We start from the raw sequence: 25,285 nt of genomic DNA, 5'->3' as shown, positions 1-25,285 counted from the left end.
CCAGGATACGAACCCATGACAAAGCGCTCACGGAACGCCAGGCAAGTGTCTTACCACTACACCACAGAGACTGGTGACAATAATTAAGACAATAATTAACCAAAAGACAGAAGAGAATCATAAAAAAGATATGGGAGAGATTGGTTAGCAATAATAAATGACTGCTAACCAATCATGTGCATGTACAAATGGGATAATGGATAACATAAGGGAAGGGAATTATAAAGGAAAGTGTCAAGCCATTAAGACTATATATAGCACTTGGAAGGAGTTAGGATAAGGATTTTGGATGGGACAGGGTAAAGGAATGGTGCCCAACCACTTCAACAGTTGGGGTTTGCACGCCGACCTGCATGAAGCGAGTCCGCCGCTCTACCATCCACCCGACATGGCTGGGCAATGGATAGCGGAAATAAAGGAAAAATTTATGAAATGAAATAAAGGTCAAATTGATGAGAACAAGACCAACATTGAGTAATGAGGTACTGGAGTACATAAGTGGCAAAGTCCATAAGGATACAAGAGGTATACAATTGGACAAAAGGCATGCTGCATTTAGATAATGAAGACAAGGCTTTTATCTCATTACTAGCCATTTAGCACAAACTTTGTGAAGAATGGCAAGTTGCAGAAGATGGATGATTTGTGAAACTAAGAACCTTTAATTATACAAAGTAAATATGGATACTGTATAAACATGCATGCAAAATAAATTGAGCCAATAGCTAATTGAAGAAATAAAGGGATACCAAATAAAAGTGAAGACTTCTGATGCCCGAGAAGAGTTGAACAAGAAAGGGAAGTACAGTACCTGTACTGTAATATGCGTTAGTGGTGCAACTTTTCAGCACCAATCATTCCACAATGGTCACAGATGCATACAACTTTATATTTCCTATTGCAGCATATATTGAGACCCCCCCTCCCCTGAATACTTACAGTGAGAACAACAGCCATCCTTACTTTAAATTTATGAACCAGATTACAAAATACAGTAACTACCATACTGAACCTTAAATTATACAGTATTAAGTAATTTTGAGTAGTATAGAAGAGAATCTTCAATAAAAAATTATCATCCATAAATTAATAAATACATACCTCTCAGCTCATCTAATATATCCAACTTGGTAAGAGCAATAGCAGTATAACCATTCACCATATTACTGTGAGCCAGTAGCACTACATCTAACCAGCCACATCGTCTTGGCCTCCCTGTAGTCACTCCATACTCGGCACCACGAGACTGCAGTAATTTTCCAGTGTCCTGCAAAATTGTTTACGAATATTTAATTTTGTTATTTTATAAGTACACCCCACTGATGTGGGGAAGTGGGGAACATAGTGGGGAACTCTTCAACAAAACGCTACCAGTCAGTCATCCCTAGTCTTGCTGTCCTCTTGTGCCTTTGACAAGCCTGGCAAGTAGCCAACAACTAACACTTTCACTGGAATGCACATTGCAAGGTCAGCCGAGTGTTGTCCATGAGCACACAACCTCACTCCAACGTTTACACTCTTTTCAGCTTTCTCGCCTCAATTTTCGGGCTACGTCGTTCAGTTTGGTATCAAATTGTTTGCAATAGAACGCTGTAAAGGGATACATGTACTTCCATGTAAGAACATACAAGTAACTTTTCTATACTTTCGACGAACACTCAATAACTTTTCCCTCGTGTGTTTCTTTGAATGCTTTTGTCATGGATTAGCTCTGTTCTTGATTAGTATCCATCTGGAAGTCAATGTGCAGGGTTTATAAAGCCGGTAACAACAAATACCCGAGATAAAATAACCGGAATGGGGAACTTTTCGACTCGAGGGGAGGCCGCGGCAGTCACAAGTGAGGTCACGAGAACAGTGAACCTCCAGCGTGGGTGGGCACCCACATGGCAGGAACAGGAAGTCACATGGGGTATACAGAGAATGAGAATACATTGGCGCACATTTTAAAACAAGTCCCATAGTATTCGGACAATAAATGGAATTTTTACAAATTTTTTAATTAATGACAGCGTTTGTGTCATTACACACTCCAAATTTTGGCTCTGTGATGAATATGCAGCATAAGGCAGCGAAAGTGTTAAAAATGGTACTGGAACACTCCCACCCAATGTACATCATATGAATAGAATAACTCACCTTTAGGGCTCTTAGCCCCAAAAGGTGGCTAAGAAGGTCACTGACACTAAAAGTCACCTTCAGTGTCAGTCTGCGGTAATTGTCGGAGTTAGTGATGGTCTTAGCCGCTACTGCAGTCAGCACCCAGTTCAGTGTTGATGCTGGCAAGAATGTCATCATCACTGCAGTCAGAGATCCATGCATTGATATACCTAGCACACATAGTCACACCCCTCCATGACACCAGGTAGCGTAGTAGAGGTGAGGGTCAGGCCAGCATCTAGTAGGGTGGTCATGGTGGTGGCAGCAAATAGCTTTTCCAGGTCAAAGTTGCTGGAAAAGAGTAGGTTAACACCTTCCCTAATCTCCAGGATGCCAGTTGGCGAGACATTTGCGAAGGCAAAGACTTTTTCCAATATCTCAGCCGTGGTGAGAACTAGGTTCTCCCAGAGGCGATCCTTGACCCTGTGCACTGTGGTGCAGGTGGGCCCTGGACCATAGATGCTTGAGCTAGCAGCTAAGTACCTGTGCTGTGATCGATCATGTACAGATATGTGAATAAATCTATGCACACCATTTACTTACTCATCCTAATCATTATTAGAAAAAGCCCTTAACACTTTGCCTGACCGATAACTCATAATGCCTCCGTATACGAATACAGGTATACCCAGTCTGGGCGAGGACGCGCACAGAGTCCAAAATGAAAATATTTGTTAAAAATCATTTTCTGTTCCCCCAATCATTATGGGACTAGTTTTAAAATGTGCGCCATTTGATTGCAAACACCAGAATGAATGACGTAGCATGAAAATTGAGGTGACAAAACTGGAAAGAGTATAAATATTTGAGTGCGAGTGGTGGGTGAGCGCTCACAGGGTAAAGCTCAGCCTAACTTGGGGTGTGGTGCATGTGGCTCTGGGCCATTTGACCTAATATGCATATATCCCTTTAGAGCATTCTATTACGACAATTTGTCACCAAAATGAACGACATGCCATGAAAATTGAGGTAAGAAAACTGAAAAGAGCATACACATTGTAGTGTGGGTGCTCGCTCACGGTTAACGCTCGGCTGATTTTCGGGTTTGCTGCGGGTGACGAACCGGGCTTTTTGACCTTACATGTATATATCCCTTTAGAGCATTCTATTGCTAAAAATTTGATAACAAAATGAATGACCTACCATGAAAATTGAGGCGAGAAAACTGAAAAGAGCATAAACATTTGAGTGCAAGTGCGTGCTCATGGGGGTAACACTTGGCCGATTTTGGTGTTTGATGAGCCAGAAGACCATTGTACCTTGTATGAATATCCCTTTAGAGAAGTTATTTTGAACAATTTGGTACCAAAATGAATAAACGATGTACCACGGAAATTGAGGTGAGAAAACTGAAAAAAAGAGTACACATTTTAGTGCAGGTGTGCGCTGACTTGAAACACTCGGCCCACCTTGGGGTGTGCTAGGTTGCACGTGCCGGGCCGGAGAAAGTATTAAGGGAGCAGTAAAGGATTTTCTGAAACTGCCTCAAACTCTCTCAAAGTTTTTTTACGTAATCTACATGATTAATGCTCCATCCTTTCCTAATAGATTAACATCCTAACATGAACACACAAATAAAAAATTATTTTATTGGCGTACACACTTAAAAATAAGTTTGACGGTTCATAAAGCAGGTGACAACCCACCACCTCACCAGGGAAGGCATCCAGAAAGTCAGTGAACCAATACAAAAGCTGCTGGGATCAAAGCGGCCAAAGCCTCTTAACCCGCCAAATGAACTCTCCAAACAACAAACAAGTGATAGAAAATCTTTCAAGTGTGTGCTCATTCACCTCACCCCTCCCACTCATTTGGGAAGGGAGAGAGGGGAGGCTGGGACTTATGCTGTCCATTAGTTCACACTGTTCATTAACTCAAGCCATCCACTGGCTCAAGCCATCAGTTTCTCTGCTGATACAACACCTTCCAGAGTTCAGACATTTGCAGTAGCATCCCAGTGTTGTCAGTAGCTATGGCTGGCCCCAATGCTTTTCTGCCAAGTGATTCACTGAGTTTTGTCCTGTATGCTTTGTTTTGTACACTGGTGCAGCATAGGCCTGGCTTTTAGAATGCTTAAAACTGCACATGCTCAAGATTCCATTCCTTGAGTGCTCTCTAGCACTGCCTCTACACCGAGTTTTCTTCTCGTGTGTGTTTGGGAGTTTACTCCCTTAGAAGTCCTTCCTGCTTGCGTTGGCCCTCACCTTGAGTGAGTTGGGTCTTGTTGCCCTGCTATCTTGGTCTGGTTTGGAAGAGGTTGTTGGCTGGTGGCATAGTGGGCCCTCGAAGCTTTACCCTCCCCCTCTCACTACTTCTGGTCCCGAAACGGCTGAGGGTTTCTGGGCCAGGGTAGAATTTAGCATGGGCTTTCGCTCGGCCACTTCCTGGGGCAGCCGATTCAGGTGGTGGTGGTTTTGGGGCCTTCCTCTTTCCGATTCTCCTCCCTTGGACTCCGCTTTTCTATCCCAGATGGTGGGTGTGGATATGAGCTTTGCCCTGGATCCTTCGTGGTTGTTTTACAGGGCATAATGGGAGTCAGATTGGGGACCGTGGGTTTCCTTGTACCCCCAAGTGGGTCTTCGTCCCTTCGGATGAAAGTCACTTGCTTCATTGGGGAAGAGGTTTTTGTACCCCCCCCCCCTATGATTTTTATTTGAAAACTACCCCCCATCCCACAAGATTTATTTCTACATACTGCTAGGTCCATTGAATCCATCCCTCCAGATGTTTCCTTCCTCTACAGTTCCTCCATCGGTAGCTCATGATGTCTTCAAGTACCTCCTGCGCGACAGAGTTTGCCTCTTTGATGGATCCTACCCCTTTGAGTTTGGGTCTTCTCCTTTTTGGGTGTGTTATGAAGTCCTGGAGTCATCCTAGCTGGCAGACAACCCTATCTTTCCTTCAAGGCTTGGTGTGGTTTCTGTCATTCCTGTATACTCGAGTGGAGTGAGGAGGTGACCATGTGTTAGGTGTTTTGGACAACGCTTCTTTTGTGCTGCTCAATGACTGCCTTTTGGCTCCTGCTCTTTCTCTGGATGTGGGCTTGGTGCAGCTGTAGCCTCAAGTGCCTTTGTTTTCGACAGCCCTCATGGTGGAGGATTTTTGGGCACTCTCGCACTTGGCCTGTGGTGTGGTTTCTGGCCTTCGTGGAGTTCCTCTGGCTCCGAGTGGAGTGGCTCCGAGGACGTGCTCAGTTCTGGGCTTCGTTTGGCCTACTGGTACCCAGTAGGCTGAACTGAACTCCATAGCTGATGCAATACAGTAGTTAGGGGCCATCTCAGAGGTACCTTTAGGAAGCCACAAGGGGTTAGAAAAACTTTCATATAACAAGCACATTAAACTCAAGGTGCTATTTACTTACATCATCTAGTTCAGTGGGAAAAGGTCCAACACCCACTCTGGTAGTATAGGCCTTCACTACCCCATAGACTTCACCAATGTACTGAGGAGCAATGCCTAGTCCCGTACATACCCCTCCAACGCTGCAATTACTGGAGGTGACATATGGATAAGTACCTGTCAAATACATCCATTTAATAGTAATTGATCAAGGTAAAATTATTTTTATACATTAAAAGTAACCTATCATTTGTATATTAATTGCTTACATCATTAACAATTATGTTAATATGGCATAGACTAAAATCAAACAATAATAAAAGGGCACAAGAGCTGCAATGAGATACTAGATACCTGAATCCTTAAAGACAAAGCAATACTGTGTAATTTATTTAAACAAAATAAAAATTATATTCCTTTTCTTAAGTACTGTATCTAAAACAAAGCTTACCGAAGTCAATATCCAGCATCGCAGCATTAGCTCCCTCAACCAGCACTTTCTTGTTTTCCTTAAGACACTTGTGAATGTAAGCAAGTGCATTGGCTACCAATGGACGCATTCGCTCAGCATAAATTTTGTACTTCCTGACTTCCTCTTCAACATCTACCTGCAGCTCTGATGAGAAACTATTTCATCATTTATTCAATAAAATATAATACAGGCATACCTCAGTTTAAGAGTTTAATTGGTTCCTGGAGACGCCTCGTATTCCGAAAACTCGCATTCCGAAGCTAATTTCCCCATAAGAAATAAAGGGAAATGAATTAATCCGTTCCTGACTACCCCAAAAACCCCACATCAAACTAAATTTTTATACCTAATTCATCTAAATAAACCTACAAAACTATGTTCAAGTTATTACTTACCTTGCTGTTGAATGCTGTAGGCGTATGGAAGATGGTGAGGAGGTGGGAGGAAGAGAGGAGTTACTGTTTGGAAGGGGAGTCCCCTTCCATTATCACATCAGGCAGTGAGGACTTCACTGGTATGCACACTCTGGCACATTTTGCCTGCATACCACTAGGACTTGCTTCTTTTACTAAGAATTTGTCTAATGACACTTGTTTTTCCCTACATTTTAACACTTGTCTGTAGTAAGACATCATATTATCATTTAAAAGGTCAATGCAACGGCCTGCTACAGCTTTATCTGGGCGAGTTTTTTCAACAAAACTTTGCAGTTCTTCCCATACTTCACACATTTTCTTAATCAAGAAGGGACATCCTCTACTGCCTCTACTCACAGCTATTTTCTTAGGTTGAACCTTACCAATGGCTTTCTTGAGACCCATGGCAAGATATATAATGACAACTTTTATGCTCAAATGGCCAAAAAACCGATAAAAAACTGTAAATCCTTGTGAAGAATTCAGGTGGGATAGTCACTGGACACGAGACACTGGTAAACTGAGGCGCGATCGCCATGCCACCACGCGCCAGTCGGCCTATACACGTATCAACAAACTCGCGTCCCGAGGTAACCCTCGCCTTCCGAGACATATTTTTGGAGTAAATCCTGCTCGTCTTCCGAAAAACTCGCATACAGGGACACTCGCATTCCAAGGTACCACTGTACCTGTATAGTACAAGGTGCCTAAAATTATTTAATAATCATAAATTTACCTAAAAAATGGGAGGAAGTCCACCACTTTCATAAAAGTCCCCATTGAACAAATCCACAAGGGCCGTGACGAGGATTCGAACCTGCGTACGAGAGCATCCCAGACGCTGCCTTAATCGACTGAGCTATGACATGGTAAAAGGAGTTGAAACCGAAGTTTACTGAACTTACTGGATTTTGCAGCCTCTCCGAGGCCCAAACCAGGGTTTTACAACCCTATCCAACCAGTAGTGGGAGTTATGACAATGACCGACCGTTTTCATTTTTTCCTGGGTGTGTCATTGGCATAGGGGGTTCTCGTATTTTTTCCTGGGTCGGTCATTGGTGCAGGGGTATTTTCAATTTTTTTCCCAGCCGGGCGGACGATGTCAGAGATGTTTTAATTTTTTGTAACATTTATCATCTTTGTCCTTTGAAAATATGTAATTTTCCTAAAAGGAGTGCTAAAAGGCTCTCTCCTCTCCACTGAAAATTTTGTTCAAGGGGTTTAAACGGTCGATCCCTGTCATAGTCGAGTTTCGTTACCCCAGTGACCCTTGCACAGGCATCGCTAATGGTCAATGACATCATCATCAAGCCAGTCTTCAACTTGTCTGGGAATTAAAAGGTCGGCTCCTAGCATACCCAAATTTCGTTACCCCAGTGACCCATGCACAGGCATCGTTAATGGTCAATGACGTCATCAGCTAGCCAGTCTTCATACGGGTTCATACTCCCTCGGCTGTTTCACTGGTTGCCTTGTGCACCCCCAGCCTGCTCTTGTGTCGCCCAAGCCTCTTTCATCTCTTGGCCATGTTCTTTCTTTTCCTTCTGGCTTGGTTTCTGGTGTCCCCTTTAGTCCGGGTTTATTTCTTTCTGCTGTTTTGGTCTCTTGCTTCTGGTTGTCGGGTGGGCGAGCTTCTTGCTCTCCTCCAGAGTTGGGGCTTTTCTTCAGTTCTGGGGGTTGGCTTGTTCATTTGCTGTCGGCTCCTTTTCTGTCGAGTTAGAGTTGGTTGACTTTCACAAGGGGTTACTTGGTCCTTGATGTTTAGTTGGCTCAGCCAAGGCTGTCTCTTTTGTTGTGTTCAGTAGTGGTTTAGCCATTGCCTCATGCCGCCGGTTCTGCCTTAATGGCTTCTTTGGCTGTTTTTTCTATTGCCTTGATCTCCCCTTTTCCAGGGTTCATTTTCTCTGATTGTCCGCAATGTCAATATGTCTCGCCACCCCTGCGGTCTTTCCCCTTGCTTTTGATGTTTGCTTCTTTGCTGCTTCTCAGCTGGCCTTGCACCCGTGTTCTGGGCTACTCTTTGGGCACGGAAGTTTTGGGGCTCTTCCAAGGTTCCAAGCAACTTAGTCTATTGCTGTGCCCAGGTCCCAGCACCTTTGTGAGGCCTTGGGTCTTGTCTCATTGGACCCACTGGGTTGCTCCGTCTATCCAGCCTGTGGCCTGTCCTCGTGCCCATGTTTATGGTTGTGCCACTCCTTTGGCTGTCCTTTCTTATATCCTGGTCTGCTTTCGGGCACCAAGATTTTAGGGGTTGACTTCCATTTTGGCAGCTCTTTGTCTTGTCTGTGCTTCGTCCCCGGCGCCTTTGTTTGGTCTGGGTTTTTTCCCCCCCCAGCCATAAGTTTTGCTTTTTTTTTTGTTTTGTTTTTTCCCTGCAGTGCTTCATCCTCCCTGGTGTGTGCCTGTTTGTTCCTTTTCTTGGTGTTTGCTTCAGGGAGCCATAAGGGGATCTTTCCCCAGAAAACCAGCACTGAATATAATGAAACGCCATTGGGCAAGCTTTGCAAGCTTTCTGACACCCTCCTTCCCTCAGGGCATTTGAGGTGTTTCCATCTTCATAGAACTGGTGGTAGTGTAGCCAGCTGACCCTGGGGTGCCTCCCTCCTTATCCCAAATGAGGGGGAGGTAGGACAAAATGAGCTCGTGCTTGTTTTGTGAATTTATCATTTGTTTACATTGTTGGGAGAGTTCTTTTGGTGGCTCTTGAGGCTGCAGTCTCACTTATAATCATCAGTGGTCTGTTTTGTTTCATTGACTTTCTTGGTGCTTCCCAATTTAAGGCAGGCATTAATAAATTCATAGTAATTTTACCGTATGTGCCACTGCTTCCTTGAGACGAGCCAAGTTTTGACTCATGATCCCCAGTAGGCCAATACAACTCTATGACTGATGGCACTTAATAGTATGGCACTATCAGAGTTGATAGCTTCAGGGAGCCAAGAGGGCTCACCCAGAAACTGGCCTTTCATTACATTTAATGCCTTTTTCTTCAACCGAGATTTGCTAGGGGTCTGACAGGTCAAATGAAATTCCTCAAGCAATGAATGAGCCTCATCCCATATAGTTCATTCAAGCATATTCACATTGTATAGATAAGGCTTAAAGTTCAAAAGCAGAGTAACAGCCCTTGGAAAAACAAATATTAATGTGGTTGTGTAATACCATTGCAGCATACTGTAATAAAAATACTGTAATGAACTTACCAGGAAACATTCTTTGGTGTGAATCAACTAAATCTCTCAATCTTTGCTCAAATACACTGAAGTCTCCAAGAAGATCTGCCATACGAAGACCGTGTCTCCCAGCCTTACTGGAGTAGCATGGGCCAATACCTTTCTTGGTAGTGCCCAAAGTTTTAGTTCCAGAAGAATCCTTAGAACGTTCCTGCTCTTGCAAGCCATCTACATTCTGAAAAAGACAAAATAATAGACTGCTTTCTAACCCATCCTCCTGTTTTGGTAGTACTTTTAGGAAGGGTGAGGACAATAGTACATATACCAAAGTACAACACAATTATAAAGTCAAAACCGGTACTATTGAATTTGGACAAACCAGAAAATGATTTTCTACTTATGTTGCTATAACCTAACCTAACCTAACCTTCCTAGGCCTAACCATTATCTGAGCCCTAATATAGTACGTATGTGCGCTATACTAGGCCTAGGAATATTTAAGTTTGTTTTTCATCTTATTTTTGGACTGTATAAAGAGAATAATACAAAGTTCTATTATCTAATTGCTTAGAACATCAATGTTTGTACTATGGTGTACGTTCATGACTTGCGAGACCAAAGTTGGAGTATGCAGCAGTAGTATGGTGCCCATATCTCAAGAAGCACATAAATATACTGGAAAAGGTGCAAAGGCATGCTACAAAATGGCTTCTGGAATTGAAAAAGAAGAGTTACGAGGCAGACTACACATGTAGTCTCATGTAGTAGATTAAACATGCCAAAACTAGAAGACAGAAGAAAAAGTAGTGATATGATCATCACATACAAAATTCTAACAGGAATTGGCCAAATTGACAAAGAGGAATTCCTGAAACATCACGAACAAGAGGACACAGATTCAAGCTAAGGAAACAATGGTGCTGAAAAACCAGCGTTGAATGTAATGAAATGCCATTTTCTGGACGAATCCCGGAGGCTCCCCGGAGTTATCCATAGCTGATCCTAGCAACAAGTCTGTCCAATTACACTCATTAAAAAATTTTCTAAGTTCCCCATAGTGGCCTCTCTTGAAATTGAGTTTATCAACTGTTCCAATGTCCCCATTTTCTTCTATTTGATATCTTAAAGCATATTTAATGTCTAACAGAATGTGATCACTCTTTCTGCTTGATGTGTTCATACAAGAATGTCTCCAGAATGAGGTTCACAAGTCCTCCGTTCTTGCTTCATAGGCCTCCCAGTCTATTGCTTTAAAGTTGAAGTCCCCCAGCATCAACAGTCGTGATTTCTCTATCTGCCTGTACAATAATATTTCTTATGACCATTATGAGGCCCTCTTGTTTGTCATCCAGTTCTTCCATTGTCCATGTGTTGCTTGCTGGTGGGCTGTAGGCATTTAAAATTATCAGCTTATCCTGATTCCAGACTTGCAATGCCATTATGTCAATATCTCGAGGGTTTACAAATATTAACTCTTACCTTCAGGTGTTTTCACCAGCACAGCCGCCACTCCTCCCTTCCTGGTTTTCCCGTCCCGTCTCCAAACTGAATAACCCCTTGGGAATACGACTTCATTTAATATATTTCCTTCAAGTTTCTTCTCTGATAATGTGACAATACTGTATCTGGAACCTATAGCTGAATTATATCTTGCAACTCCAAAGTTTTTGACCTCACGCCATTTATGTTGGTATATACAACTTTCAGGAACATGTTCCCTTTCTCTTTGCTCTTTACTCCCCCTTCCACTAATGATTTTGTTGCCTTGTTTTATGTACCATTTCACAAGCTTTCCAGTCACTGACACTTTGTAGAAAAAAGAATTTCTGTCTTCATTTCTATCCCCATTTAGACGTTTTGCTTCAATGTGGTTCATTTTCAGCTTTTCTCTGTCCTCCTTAGAGAGGTCTTGTCTTATTGACCAAAGTTTGCCAACCTCATCACTCTGCAATTTCCTGGCATTTCTAAGCACTTCCATCATGTTTTTCACTCCACCCTTAAAGGGCAGAGAGAGACAGAGAGTGAGACAGAGAAATATAAATTAGTTAGTAGTTTGTGACAGTTGATTGATTGACAGTCGAGAGGCAGGCCGAATCAGCAGAGCTCAACCCCTGCAAGCACAACTAAGTGAATACAACTAGGTTAATACACATACATACTGTATATCTATACCGAGTGTGTGTGTGTAAATCACAAAGAAATTAACACGTGAAGAACAATGTGACAATGCCAGACCATGAAGGAAGGTTTAAGACAGGAGGTTCCTCAAGTTCTTTCGTATTTAATAATACATCTTCAGAAGGATCCTTATTAAATACAAAAGCACTTAAGGAATCTCCCATCTTGATCTTTCCTTCGTGGTCCGACATCGTCATATACTGTACATACATATACACTATATATATACATTTCATTCGCCTGGGAACTAGGAGCCTAGAACACCCAACTTCCTGCCTGGAAATTGTCTCTTATCAACAACGCTACGGAGCTAGACATGAAAAGGATAAAAAGGGAAGGATTCCAAGGCAGCTAACTGCTACCCATTGGAAAGTTAAGCATTCCTCAGATTGCCATCTAGCACAAGAAAATTTGATGATCTGTGCCCGACACATCAGTGCTGGAGGTCGGGTGTTTAAGGCTTCCAGTGCTCAGGTGAATGAATTGTTACTATCCACAGTAGTGTAGTAGTTATATATCGTATCAAATGTAGTTTTTCTTTTTGCATTCAATGTAGGCATTTTGTGAGAATTCAAGGCAGTGAACAGTTTAGCAGCTTAAAATAACTGGTCAGTTAAATTAACTGTGTATACACAAAGGGCACAAGAAGCTGGACTATCATTCTTACTAGAGAATGGAATGAAACAGAAAATGTAATTGTAATATGTACAATAAAACAATGAACATAAATATTAAACTTACTTGGTGGAAATCAAATACAATATGGGACCTATCAGATATGATAAGTCGTTTCTGCCAATCTTTTAGCCCTTTAGCTTCATTCTTCTCTATCTCCTCAAACATTTGTCCGAGGTGCACTACAACACCATTTCCTGCAATAGCAATCGGTTTTTAAATCTTTACTGATGAAATAACCACACTCCTACATATCTTGAGAGCAAATATAGCTGGTTATAAAAACCCCAAATCCCAATTAGTTCACAAATGCCTAGCCAAATGAGATTGCCTTACAGTCTCGCTCATTGACACCAGACAAATTTACTGGTTCAGCCCTCTTCCCTGAGAAGCCAAATTTATAATTGCTACTGTTTCAGTCACCAACAATAATGTATAAAAATTTCTCACATCCTAACAATTTGGTTACCGTACCTTCAAAATCTAAATTAATGTGGTATGATCTATCTCAATAATTTGAGGTTACTACTGATAAACCCAAGATCACATCTGCTTGATACCTGCTTGATGGGGTTCTGGGAGTTGTTCGACTCCCCCAAGCCTGGCCAAAGGCCAGGCTTGACTGGTGAGAGTTTGGTCCATTAGGCTGTTGCTTGGAGCGGCCCGCAGGCCCACATATCCACTACAGCCCGGTTGGTTTGGCACTCCTTGGAGAAAATAATCTAGTTTTCTCTTGAAGATGTCCACGGTTGTTCTGGCAAAATTTCTTTTACTCGCTGGGAGGATGTTGAACAACCATGGACCTCTGATGTTCACACACTGTCCCATGTAGTGTTTATACATCATCCCATTTATAAATCAGCCTTGTCTAGCTTTCTAGTGGTGACTTTGTTAATAGACCAATTATGTGACTGGACCACTGGACCAGTCAGACCAGATTATGCTAATTTCAATAACACATTCCCTTAATATATTGGCACCTTATTCATACCAGGGATAGCACAAAAAATATAAACACTATACTCTATTGCACAACAATATTTTCAACTAACATAATTACTACAGTAGTGTATTTTTATATTTACCAATGACAGACACAGCAGAAGTGTTGATAATACCAGATGGGAGAATATGGAAGTCATACTCAGCTTCTCCAATCACAACTGTGTGACCAGCATTATTGCCGCCCTGTAACAATACAGCATATAATACAGTATTTCTTAACTTGAAAAAAATAATCAGTAGTATTGGAACACCAAGAAACAAAGTAGATAAGATAATGTTTATTCAGGTAAAAGTACACACATTCAAAATGAGTTACAAACCATGTTGGATTTCTAGATAGAACTAATACACAAGATGCCTAAATTAATACACACAGCTTTTCAACAAAGATGTGGGAAAAACACTTAGATGGAAACCTAAAACTAATCAATATCAAAAGCATAAATTAAATTGAAAAAGGAAAAAAAAATAATGAAAATAATTACATGATGGATGGTACAGCAGAAATTACAACAGAACAGCAGAAGTAATTTTAACCAAATAATCAGAAGACTACAATTTTCTTTAAATTTATACATGGCAGATATCAGCAATTAAAAAAGTTGGTCAAAAATCAATATTGTTTGAAAATAGCAAGACATAGGTTGACATTTAGGTCAGGTAGGTTACATGGAGGTTATTACGTAGTACTGTACAGTACTTAGTTTTTCTCTTAAACGGGTTGAGAGGGGTACAGTCTTTGACATGATTGGGATGGTCATTCCACTTTCTGGGTCCCTTAATTTGCAGAGCATTTCTAGTTAAGTCGCACTCTTGAGATATCAAATAGGTATTTGTTTCTAGTGAGGTGCCCATGGGCTTTGTTACAACCTTCTAGGATGTGTTTAAGGTCAGGATTGGCCTTACAGTTTAGTTTTATATACTGTATATATAAAAGCACACTTGAGAGGACTTAATAACAGTGACAATAACATTCAAAGATTTAAGTAATAGGGCCGAGTGCTGTCTGGGGCCAGTGTTGGTTATTGTTCTATAGCAGATTTGTGTTGAGTAATTAGAGGACACATAATTTTGGGTAGTAGAACCCCAAGCACAGATACCATAATTGAGATAAGGATAGACTAGTGAGTAAGAAAGCGTTACCAGGGCAGGGCAAAGTACTTAATATTTGATTTTAGAAAGAATGCCAACTGAATGCCAGCTCGCCAGTCTGGATTATATCGGAAGGCCCCTGGGATGGATGAGCCGGTCTACCGGATCAAAGGACATTTCACCACGGAAGTCCAAAAGTGGACATTTCCAAAAATGTTTGTACCACAACATAATTTGAATTTCCACACACTATAGCGTGGGGAACTGGGTGGATGGTTAGCTGCCTGACTGGTAGGTGGACAGGGCAAGTGGCGGGCAGACAGGTGGGTGAATGGGCGACCTGGATGGGTGGATGGCTGGCAGATACCTGCTTGATGGGGTTCTGGGAGTTCTACTCCCAAGCCTGGCTTGGTGGTTGGCAGGTGAGTGGGTGGGCGGGAAGGTGGATAGTTGGGTCGGCAGGCGAGCAGGCAGGTCAGGTTCAGGCAGGTTCTGGATGGGTGGATGGCAGGCAGATTGGCGTGGTGGTTGGCAGGCAGGTGGGTGGTTGGCAGGCAGGTGGGTGGTTGGCAGGCAGGTGGGTGGTTGGCAGGCAGGTGGGTGGTTGGCAGGCAGGTGGGTGGTTGGCAGGCAGGTGGGTGGTTGGCAGGCAGGTGGGTGGTTGGCAGGCAGGTGGGTGGTGGGCAGGCAGGTGGGTGGGTGGGCAGGCAGGTGGGTGGTTGGCAGGCAGGTGGGTGGGTGGGCAGGCAGGTGGGTGGGTGGGCAGGCAGGTGGGTGGGTGGGCAGGCAGGTGGGTGGGTGGGTGGTCAGGCTGGATGGCAGGCAGATGGGCTTGATGGTTGGCAGGCAGGTGGGTGGGCAGCCACTGGGCAAGCTGGATGGCAGGCAGATTTGGATGGGCAGTCAGGCATATGGCCACACAAAAGCAGGAGGTGGGTGACTCTACCCATACCTCCCTCCACTGATCACCCTTACTAACCCATGTCAAGTAATAACTGAATACTCACTCGCTGTACGATGACACTATAATGTGCCTTGTGTTAAAGCCCAATATATTTTCTTGTAAATATTTAAATGAATAAATATCCAGCCAATTACTTTTCAAAAACATGAATATGAAAAGAAATTTAGGATTGGCCTAGTTACAAAGGAAGTAGTTAAAAGGTACTCATCAGTGCTTACCAGTATCATAAGAAAAGCTAAACTTTCATATTATGAGACTAGATTCAAAGAAGCAAAAGGCAACATGAAAAGCACATGGAATACCATCTCTAATATCCAAGGAACTAAACACTCCCACAACCAGGTAACACACTAAGGATGGCCTTACACCAACTGATTTAGAAATGGCAAATGAATTTAATAGCTTCTTTTCATTGGTTGGTGCTAACCTTGCCAGTAAAATCCCACAGACTCAGACACAACACATACCTCTCAGGCAGCTATCCAAACTCTCTTCTCCTTTCATCAGTCAGCCCGACAGATGTTGTGTCCATCATACACTCACTAAAAACCAATGCTGGGAACATCAGTGAATTCCCATCCATTGTATACAAGAGCGCCTCCCATGGCCTTGCGCCACCTATAGCTCTGCTGTTCAACAAATCCCTTTAGTGTCATACCTTCCCTGATATCCTTAAAAAAGCAAGAGTAACGCCTGTTCATAAAGGAGGTAATCCGACAGACAAACAATTACAGACCAATATCAAACCTACCCATACTATCAAAAATATTTGAAAAAATTATCTACAAACAGCACTACTCCTATCTCGTAAAATTCGACATTCTTAGCCCCTGTCAGTTTGGCTTCCGCTCCCAAAAGAGTACCAACAATGCAATTATTAGTCTCCTTCATATAATTTACTCAGCCCTTGGCAAAAATGCATTTCCGATTAGACTCTTCCTTGACCTGAGAAAGGTCTTTGATACTGTTAATCACAATTACCTCTTATGTAAACTCCATCATTATGGAACCCGAGGCCATGCACTGGACTATATCCAGTTCTATCTTAGTGATAGACACCAATGTGTAGCCATCAATAATATAACCTCTCCTACTCTACCAATAACTGTTGGAGTGCCACAGAGCAGCATCTTGGGACCTCTCCTATTTCTTATATACATCAATGATCTGCCTAATGTCTCTAACATTCTGAAACCTATTTTGTTTGCTGATGATACTACCCTCATCTACTCTAACCCCAACCCACACACACTAAATAATGTTGTTAATAATGAACTAAAAAAAGTCCACTTATGGATGTCAACCAACAAACTAACACTTAACATAGAAAAGACCTACTATATCTTATTTGGAAGCAAATCTACAAATGCAATTCAGCTTCAGATAGACAATGTAAACATTAGCAATAAAAATTATGGAAAGTTTCTTGGCCTATTCCTAGACAAGAGACTCAACTTCAGCACCCACATACAACACATAACTAAGAAAGTCTCTAAAACAGTTGGTATACTCTCCAAAATCAGATATTGTGTACCTAACTCTGCTCTCATATCTCTATATTATGCTCTAATCTATCCCTATCTTAATTATGGTATCTGTGCATGGGGTTCAACCACTGCAAACCACCTCAAGTCCATCATCACCCAGCAAAAATCTGCTATCAAAGAAAGAAAGTGAGGGAAGAGAGAAAAAGAAAGAAAGAAAGAGAGGGAGAGAGAAAAAGAAAGAAAGAAAGAAAGAAAGAGAGGGAGAGAGAAAGAAAGAAAGAAAGAGAGGGAGAGAGAAAGAAAGAAAGAAAGAAAGAAAGAGAGGGAGAGAGAAAGAAAGAAAGAAAGAAAGAGAGGGAGAGAGAAAGAAAGAAAGAAAGAGGGAGAGAGAAAGAAAGAAAGAAAGAGAGAGGGAGAGAGAAAGAAAGAAAGAGGGGGAGAGAAAGAAAGAAAGAGGGGGAGAGAAAGAAAGAAAGAGGGGGAGAGAAAGAAAGAAAGAGGGGGAGAGAGAAAGAAAGAAAGAGGGGGAGAGAGAAAGAAAGAAAGAGGGGGAGAGAGAAAGAAAGAAAGAGGGGGAGAGAGAAAGAAAGAAAGAGGGGGAGAGAGAAAGAAAGAAAGAGGGGGAGAGAGAAAGAAAGAAAGAGGGGGAGAGAGAAAGAAAGAAAGAGGGGGAGAGAAAGAAAGAAAGAGGGGAGAGAGAAAGAAAGAAAGAGGGGGAGAGAAAGAAAGAAAGAGGGGGAGAGAAAGAAAGAAAGAGGGGGAGAGAAAGAAAGAGGAGAAAAATTGAGTGCCTCAGCTGTAACAAACAAGGAGCAACAGTATCAAGCTCAACAAGCCAAAATGTAGGTCAGAACAAGATATGCTTTTTCACTCACAGAGTTATTAACCCATGGAACTGCCTACCTGCCAAAGATACCTACCAAAACTGTGGTAAATATGCTGAATTTCAAAATATACATGGAAAAGATCAAGGCAAATGGGGGGGGACCCTTCACAAGTCATCGGCTTCCTGTCCTCATCGAGGCCACTAGTTAGTGGGCCTCAGGTAAATCAGGTAATATATATACTGTAATATTTTCAAAGTCATAGAAAAGTTCAACAATTCTTACTTGAAATTAAAAAGTAGTAAATCTAATTCAATAATCGTATATGTATAAAATTTTAGAAAGCATTTGTATTGTATAAATTCAAATGCACTTTATTTTGTAACCTCTGCACTATAATTTGAATCTAACTGCTAAAGGATTAGGTTCAGACAACTGATATTTATTAGTATACTAATATGAAAAAACCAGAAGCCAGTATATAGTCCACAGCACCTGGCGACTGCTGCTTGGCCTTGAATTTATAATTACACAAAATACCTAAGCAGGATTAGTGAAAAGTTATATACAGGCAAGATGAAAGATCATTGCTCAAATATGACACTGGCAACATGCATGTGAATAAGGTAAACAACACACAGGTAGTAATAACAAGGTGAGGGAAGGGAGTAGTAAGGTAAGGGAAGGGAGGAATAGTGGATGTTGTGCGGGCCGAGCATTGCATCAGTGGCACCGGCCCGGCTGTATATATTAACTGACCTGACACCTGCACACCACGTCTGATGACCCCGCCAGCATGTCCACCATCTTGCCTTTACCCTCGTCGCCCCATTGAGCTCCAAGGACCACTGTCACTTTGTTGCATGGCTCCGCTCTCACCCGCTTCCTTGACAACTCTGTCCGCACGCCGTTCACACCAGCCATCGTCCACGGTGGAAACTTCACTGGTTGAGTCCAGCACGAGAGGCGCTACTCTCACTCTCTCTCTCTCCACAGTTGCCACATCCGAATTGTTCAAAGTAACGAGCTGATGGTCTAAAAGTAGCGAATTTATAATTAAAGTAGCCAAATTCCAATTCAAAAACAAAAACAAAAAATATTTTGTTTAGATGCTGATACAGTTTTCAGAGCAATATAATTTTAAATCTTATTCATTTATAATCTTACCCCGTTATCTTTAAATTTAATTGTAATTTGATTTATATTAGTCATTTATTGGAATTCATTAATACTAACTATAGAATCATAATTAAGCTATTTTATAGTTATTATCATTAGGATTATTTTACTCTATGATTATTATTCAACTTATTATTATTATTATTATTATTCTACATTATTCTTGTCAATCTTTATTTATATATATATTTATATACAAGAAGGTACATTGGGGGGGTTAAGAGGGTACATAGAAATGATGTTGATTTTACATTCGTGTAAAGCCTGATTACAGAGGCACATATATAATCGGTTCCCTCTAGTTCGTTTAGCTAAGCAAATAAAAATTTTTGATGCTAGTTACAAAATTTTTAATGTTATATATACATGTACACATTCTCATACATAAATGTACATATATATATATATATATATATATATATATATATATATATATATATATATATATATATATATATATATATATATATATATATATATATATATATATATATATATATGTCGTACCTAGTAGCCAGAACGCACTTCTCAGCCTACTATGCAAGGCCCGATTTGCCTAATAAGCCAAGTTTTTCTGAATTAATATATTTTCTCTAATTTTTTTCTTATGAAATGATAAAGCTACCCATTTCATTATTTATGAGGTCAATTTTGTATTATTGGAGTTAAAATTAACTTAGATATATGACCGAACCTAACCAACCCTTCCTAACCTAACCTAACCTATCTTTATAGGTTAGGTTGGGTTAGGTAGCCGAAAAAGTTAGGTTAGGTTAGGTTAGGTAGGTTAGGTAGTCGAAAAAGAATTAATTCCTGAAAACTTGGCTTATTAGGCAAATCGGGCCTTGCATAGTAGGCTGAGACGTGCGTTCTGGCTACTAGGTACGACATATATATATATATATATATATATATATATATATATATATATATATATATATATATATATATATATATATATATATTAGGCATTGTATGTACTAGCTCTATCTATAAAGCCAACAAACTTTGTAAAATCTCTTTATGTATGTACCTTTGCCTAAATAAAAATTATTATTATTATTATTATATATATATATATATATATATATATATATATATATATATATATATATATATATATATATATATATATATATATATATATATATATACATATACCTAAGCAGGATATATATATATATATATATATATATATATATATATATATATATATATATATATATATATATATATATATATATATATATAAGTATACAAATACATATTTAATCACCCACACAAGTACACACATCAGTAATCTTTTGTGTCACAAGTGATTCAACAAGAAGCTCACAACAGTCACTATACAAGGCACTTTACATCTATAGTGAGTCACACAGTTCAGGCTCCAGTATGTTTCTGTGAATAATTCAATTTCTCCCACCCTACCCATCAACATTGGTGTTCCTCAGGGCAGCATACTTGGCCCTCTCCTCTTTCTCATCTACATTAATGACCTTCCAAATGCCTCCCAACACCTCAAACCAATTCTATTTGCTGACGACACAACCTTCATGTACTCCAGTCCTGACCCCCTTGCTCTAAATGCCACAGTAAATACTGAGCTAAATAAAGTCCATCTTTAGCTAACTGCCAACAAACTCACCATTAACATTGACAAAACTTTCTATATTCTGTTTGGCAATAAATCCTCTAATCAAATAAATCTCAAAATAAACAATACCCAAATTTGTAACAAATTAGATGGCAAATTTCTTGGCATTCTCATTGACCACAAGCTGAATTTCCAGGGACACATTCTAAATATATCAAAAAAAGTTTCAAAAACTGTTGGCATTCTTTCTAAGATCAGATATTATGTACCCCGCCCTGCGGGCCTGGTGACTCTATTACTCCCTCATCTATCCATATCTCAACTATGGTATTTGTGCTTGGGGTTCTACTACCCAAAATCATTTACGTCCTCTAATTACTCAACACAAAGCTGCTATTAGGACAATATCCAACTCTGGCCCCAGACATCACTCGGTACCCCTACTCAAATCTCTGAATATGTTAGATATTAAGTCACTGCACATTCTCTCATGTGTATTATACATATATAAAACGCTGAACTGTAATGCCAATCCTGACCTCAAAAGCTTCATAGAAGGTTGTAACAGAACCCATGAGCACCACACCAGAAATAAATACAGTTTTGATATTCCTAGAGTACGACTTCAACGTACGTACAACGAGTACGTACAATCAAACTAGAAATGCTCTTCAAATCAAGGGACCCAGAATGTGGAATGACCTTCCCAACCATGTTAAAGACTGTACCTCTCTCAACCAGTTTAAGATAAAAACGAAGCTATACCTAATAAATTCCCTGTACCTACCTTACCCCTCTATTGTCAACTAATGTCTGTTTTTTTTTAAATGACGCTGTTTGTCGACCGAATTGTATTTGTGCTGCTTTTTCAGCCATGTTATTGTTCCTAGGTCCTGAGCTGACATGCAGTGAGGAATGTGGAAAGCTTCCTGAATTGGCACATGGTATGCCTCCCTTTCAAACCAGCAGCTGGCACAAATGTTCCAGCTAACATCAGAATAGTGGATGAAGCCCACACTAAAATGTAAGTGGTACATTAAATGGACACCCCCCCTCCCTTTTGACACTGAACAGTTGGGAGGAAGGGGGGGGGGAGAAAGTGTGGCTTATAGTTCTATTGCTACAGAATCTTTTGCCATAAGCCAGTGGCAGTACTTGCTATTCAGAATCTCCCCCTTCCATAGTTAATTAAAAAAGAAATGCTGTAGACAAGCTTAACTTTTGAAGGGGGCAACATTTTCGTTGCCATCAAAGCACATCAAAGATGCTCTGAGCTAACTTCCCCTAGTCATTAGTGAATGGTGGCCAGTAACTCTCTAGCCATTAGAATCCATGCAGAAAGTGTGCACTTCTGCTGTATCTGCCAGTTTGCTAGAAATTGAAATTGGCCTACTTGCTCAGCAACTACTTGCCCTCTTGTACCATGTTACTCAACCATAACATAACTACCACACCACCCATTCTTCTAAAATAACATCCCATATGATAAAAACTTCTGCTTTTAATAAATATTTATAACTTTAATATTAGTTGGCTTGCATGGTGTGTTAATCATTCCTTTGGCAGAACTGTAGCTAAATTGTTCCCACAAAACATTTAATCCATTAACAGTACTGTATCAGGTTCATAAAGAAATTTATAATAAAGACCAAGTGTGGTCATAAGTGCTGCAGATGGGGGAGATAGAACCTTACACCTGCAGAAGTGTGGTGATAACTGGAGAGAATATGGCCTTGTATAGTTGCTAGTGTAAAAGTATTACTAAATTTAGTAAAACACATTGTCTTGGTAGTATAGTTGGGTTAATTATGAATTTTCAGACTAAAAAGCTTGGTACATAATTCAACAGAATAAATTTGTCCCCCTAGTAGTAAGCAGTGGTTGCAAAAGAATAATAATTTGTATATATAAATTTTGTATTGCTTTTATTCAAATGTTATACATGGTTGTTAAATTAAAGTTTGTTTGCAATGTTCCAGAAAAATGTTCATGACTAAAGTTGTTGGAAAATAAAATTTGTATAGGATGTTGACTTGAAATGGCTATAGCTTTGTTTGTAATTAATAAAGATGGGACAACAAGATACTTAGTGTGCCATTTAAAATGGCAACTGTTAAACTGGTGGTACAGGTATGAACAAAATAACATCGCTATGCAAATAACTTTTTAGTAATATTTACTGTTCACATGACAGGTTGTGGAAGGTCCTGGCAACAAAGAGCTGCAGGAAAATACTTGCAGATCTACAGTAAGTAGTGTTGTGTACATTGGAATTAGAGGGTAGAAGTTAATTGCTAAAAACCTATTAAATATTAGGGTATGGAAGTCTAGGCTTAGGCTAGTGGGTACCATATCTGCAAGTTTAGTCCTTTCAGGAATGTATTGAATAGAATGGTATGTTGAAATTGTGAAAATTCTAATGTGGGGCATTAGATCTTAAACAGCATAGTTGAGTGTTTTATTAATAATTTTAATGAAATATAAATCTTGCTTAGTTAACATTAAATGTTTGTTAAATAAGCTTTAATCTATAAATGTATAACACTGTTAAGGGTAATCATGAGTCAAAGTTAATGGCAGAAAAAGTTTTGTTCTAAGTGATGGTATTTTTCCCTTGAAAGTAAAAAAAATATTCAATGTTTACTTTAGCTTGGTTTTAAATTTATAGTTTTCCAGAATGTGGTTTGGAAAGTCCAGAAGTCCCTCTGTCAGTTGGAAGAGTTAATTGCTTAAACAGAATCAGGAGTTGTAGTAAAGGTTAATCTGAATAGATTTGCATAAAAGTAAAAAAATAGTAATAACTTTAAACAATATAGATTAAAGATTAATGACTAAAGTTTCTTCCACTTAAATATTGCAAATTAGTCTGAAATATAGATTTATATATAATCAATATAGAGAAATATAAACAATATAGATTAAAGATCAATATAGGCTAAAGATTAATGTAAATTCCCATTGAAGAGCAGTTGTGGATAGTTTCTCAAATGACATTTACTGAAACTTGGCAAATTGATGCCATATATATTTATATTGCTAAATTAGATCTTTACCTTTCCTACATATTCTAGTAGCAGTAGTAAATTCCTTAAAGAAATTTTTTCCATCTGAATTTGTAAAGTACTGAATGCTAATTTGAAAAGTAAAGCAAGATTGGCTTTAAATATGAAATTAATTTGAAATATTTTTCAGGTGAAAGTGATTATGATGCATGGACTGGCTTGGAGTGAGGCTCCTTTACTCTGCAAAAGGAAATCTACAAAAGTGGGTGAGTTTGAATTTGATGTTTTAGCTATATCAATGACCTAATCTTAATTCTCTTATCTAGTCCATTTATAGGTGTGTAACCATGTCCTACTGTTACAACCCACAGGGGATGATGCAGTTTGTACTGATCCTACCCCATTTCATAAAAGGGGACCAGGCAGTCCTGCAGATTTCCCTGGCTTGGCTTTTTCAGAGCTTTGCTCTACTACCCATCTAATAGATGGACTAGATTTGCATAGGTTTAGGGACCCTTAACAATGGTTACATTGTTAATTCTCACAGGGCTTGTTTGCTGAATGGGTGGATGCATCTAAAACTTTAGTGCCTAGCATACATTGTACAGTGCTTTCAGTAAAGCATATGTACAATGTGTTGATGGCACTAAAGTGGTGGATGTAATGCACCCATTCAGGGAACAAGCTCTGCACTAAAATCAGAGGAAGGGATAGGCCTTGCTGAGCCTATCTTAAAAGATAGGCTGTTAGGATTTTTTGGGCTTATTATTAGGTATTGGTGATAATAAAAGTAGTGTCCTTGTTTAATGTTTATTTTTCTTTTACAGGCGATTGTCTCTGGAGTTGTCTTGGCCTTTTGGATCTTCTGTTCATCTAGGAGCATCTGTCCCACAACCTGAAACTAATAAATATTAGATGTATTATAAATACTATATGTAAAACTTATTAAATAAAACAATTTTAATGAAACTACTTTATATACCTTATCCTGAAATTATGCTGGAAATTGTTTACTACTATTGATGCAATGTTTAAACATCTGAAATTTTTTTACTTTGAAAATAAATACTTGGTAAAATTTACACCTATTTGTAACTTGTTACATAGGTGCATGCAAAATGCATTGAAAAGATGTAAAAGTGGACTACCTATTAAATTTACATAAACTAACAAATATTGCAAATTAGTCTGAAATATTAAAGTGGAAGAAACTTTAGTCAATATTTGTTTTCATATTTGAAAGAAAATTTAAAGCTATGCAACACCTAAGCTTTGTACAAATTATGATTAAATTAACTAAAGATCATTTGTAAATTTACAAAACATTAGAAAAGTGACACTGAAGCATCTATACAACATGGTTTTCAAAGTCTTTGGTAACTTACATTTAATCAAAGCTCTTAAATGATTTGTCTGCCAAACTTCAGATACTCTGATGGTTTTAATCTAGGTAAAATATTTCATTGTTTGAAAGGGCAAAACAGATTACTGTCAATTAGTTTGACCTAACATCTGCAAGGTCCTGAAGGAATGGAATTTTTTTTGTAAAACTGTTTGCTAAAAACAAACCCTGCCTAACGAACCTGCTCATTTTTTTAGAAATGGTAATTGCAACATTACCAAAGGCCATTGTTTTAATAGCCAAAGTACCAAATGAAAGACCAAGAAGCAACAAACAGGTACATGGTAGAAAGGACAAAAGAATGGTTATGAGGACCCTTT

General features: G+C 39.6%; 1 protein-coding gene and 2 long non-coding RNA genes across 7 annotated transcripts in view; 1 reads left to right on the top strand and 2 right to left on the bottom strand.

Moving 5' to 3' along the window:
- Positions 1-18,791, bottom strand: part of Adss (adenylosuccinate synthetase) — a 26,543-nt gene extending 7,752 nt beyond the window's left edge. Inside the window, exons 1-7 of the mRNA XM_045744536.2 lie at positions 18,545-18,791; positions 13,499-13,601; positions 12,480-12,610; positions 9,591-9,795; positions 5,951-6,115; positions 5,522-5,676; positions 1,102-1,267 (exon numbers count right to left, since the gene is read on the bottom strand). Coding sequence (XP_045600492.1) covers positions 1,102-1,267; positions 5,522-5,676; positions 5,951-6,115; positions 9,591-9,795; positions 12,480-12,610; positions 13,499-13,601; positions 18,545-18,709 — 1,090 coding nt within the window. The 5' untranslated portion in view covers positions 18,710-18,791. The remainder of the gene's footprint in view (positions 1-1,101; positions 1,268-5,521; positions 5,677-5,950; positions 6,116-9,590; positions 9,796-12,479; positions 12,611-13,498; positions 13,602-18,544) is intronic.
- On the top strand, positions 18,273-24,467 carry LOC138370649 (uncharacterized). 3 transcript variants are annotated; one of them, XR_011230195.1, is made up of 5 exons: positions 18,273-18,411; positions 21,452-21,585; positions 22,756-22,809; positions 23,754-23,829; positions 24,391-24,467. It is a non-coding gene; the product is annotated as an uncharacterized lncRNA (long non-coding RNA). The 3 variants fall into 3 exon arrangements; XR_011230194.1 differs by lacking the exon at positions 18,273-18,411 and adding an exon at positions 18,667-18,804; XR_011230196.1 differs by lacking the exon at positions 18,273-18,411 and adding an exon at positions 20,265-20,333.
- LOC138370647 (uncharacterized) overlaps positions 24,360-25,285 on the bottom strand; it is a 16,188-nt gene continuing 15,262 nt past the window's right edge. For 2 of the 3 annotated variants that reach the window (XR_011230192.1, XR_011230191.1), the window contains one exon: positions 24,360-24,464. This is a non-coding gene — a long non-coding RNA (uncharacterized lncRNA). The remainder of the gene's footprint in view (positions 24,465-25,285) is intronic. The other variant, XR_011230193.1, reaches the window with a different exon arrangement.

Source organism: Procambarus clarkii, chromosome 32 (genome assembly GCF_040958095.1).
Source record: "Procambarus clarkii isolate CNS0578487 chromosome 32, FALCON_Pclarkii_2.0, whole genome shotgun sequence".
Taxonomy (NCBI): domain Eukaryota; kingdom Metazoa; phylum Arthropoda; class Malacostraca; order Decapoda; family Cambaridae; genus Procambarus; species Procambarus clarkii.
This window is presented reverse-complemented; position numbering and strand designations above follow the sequence as displayed.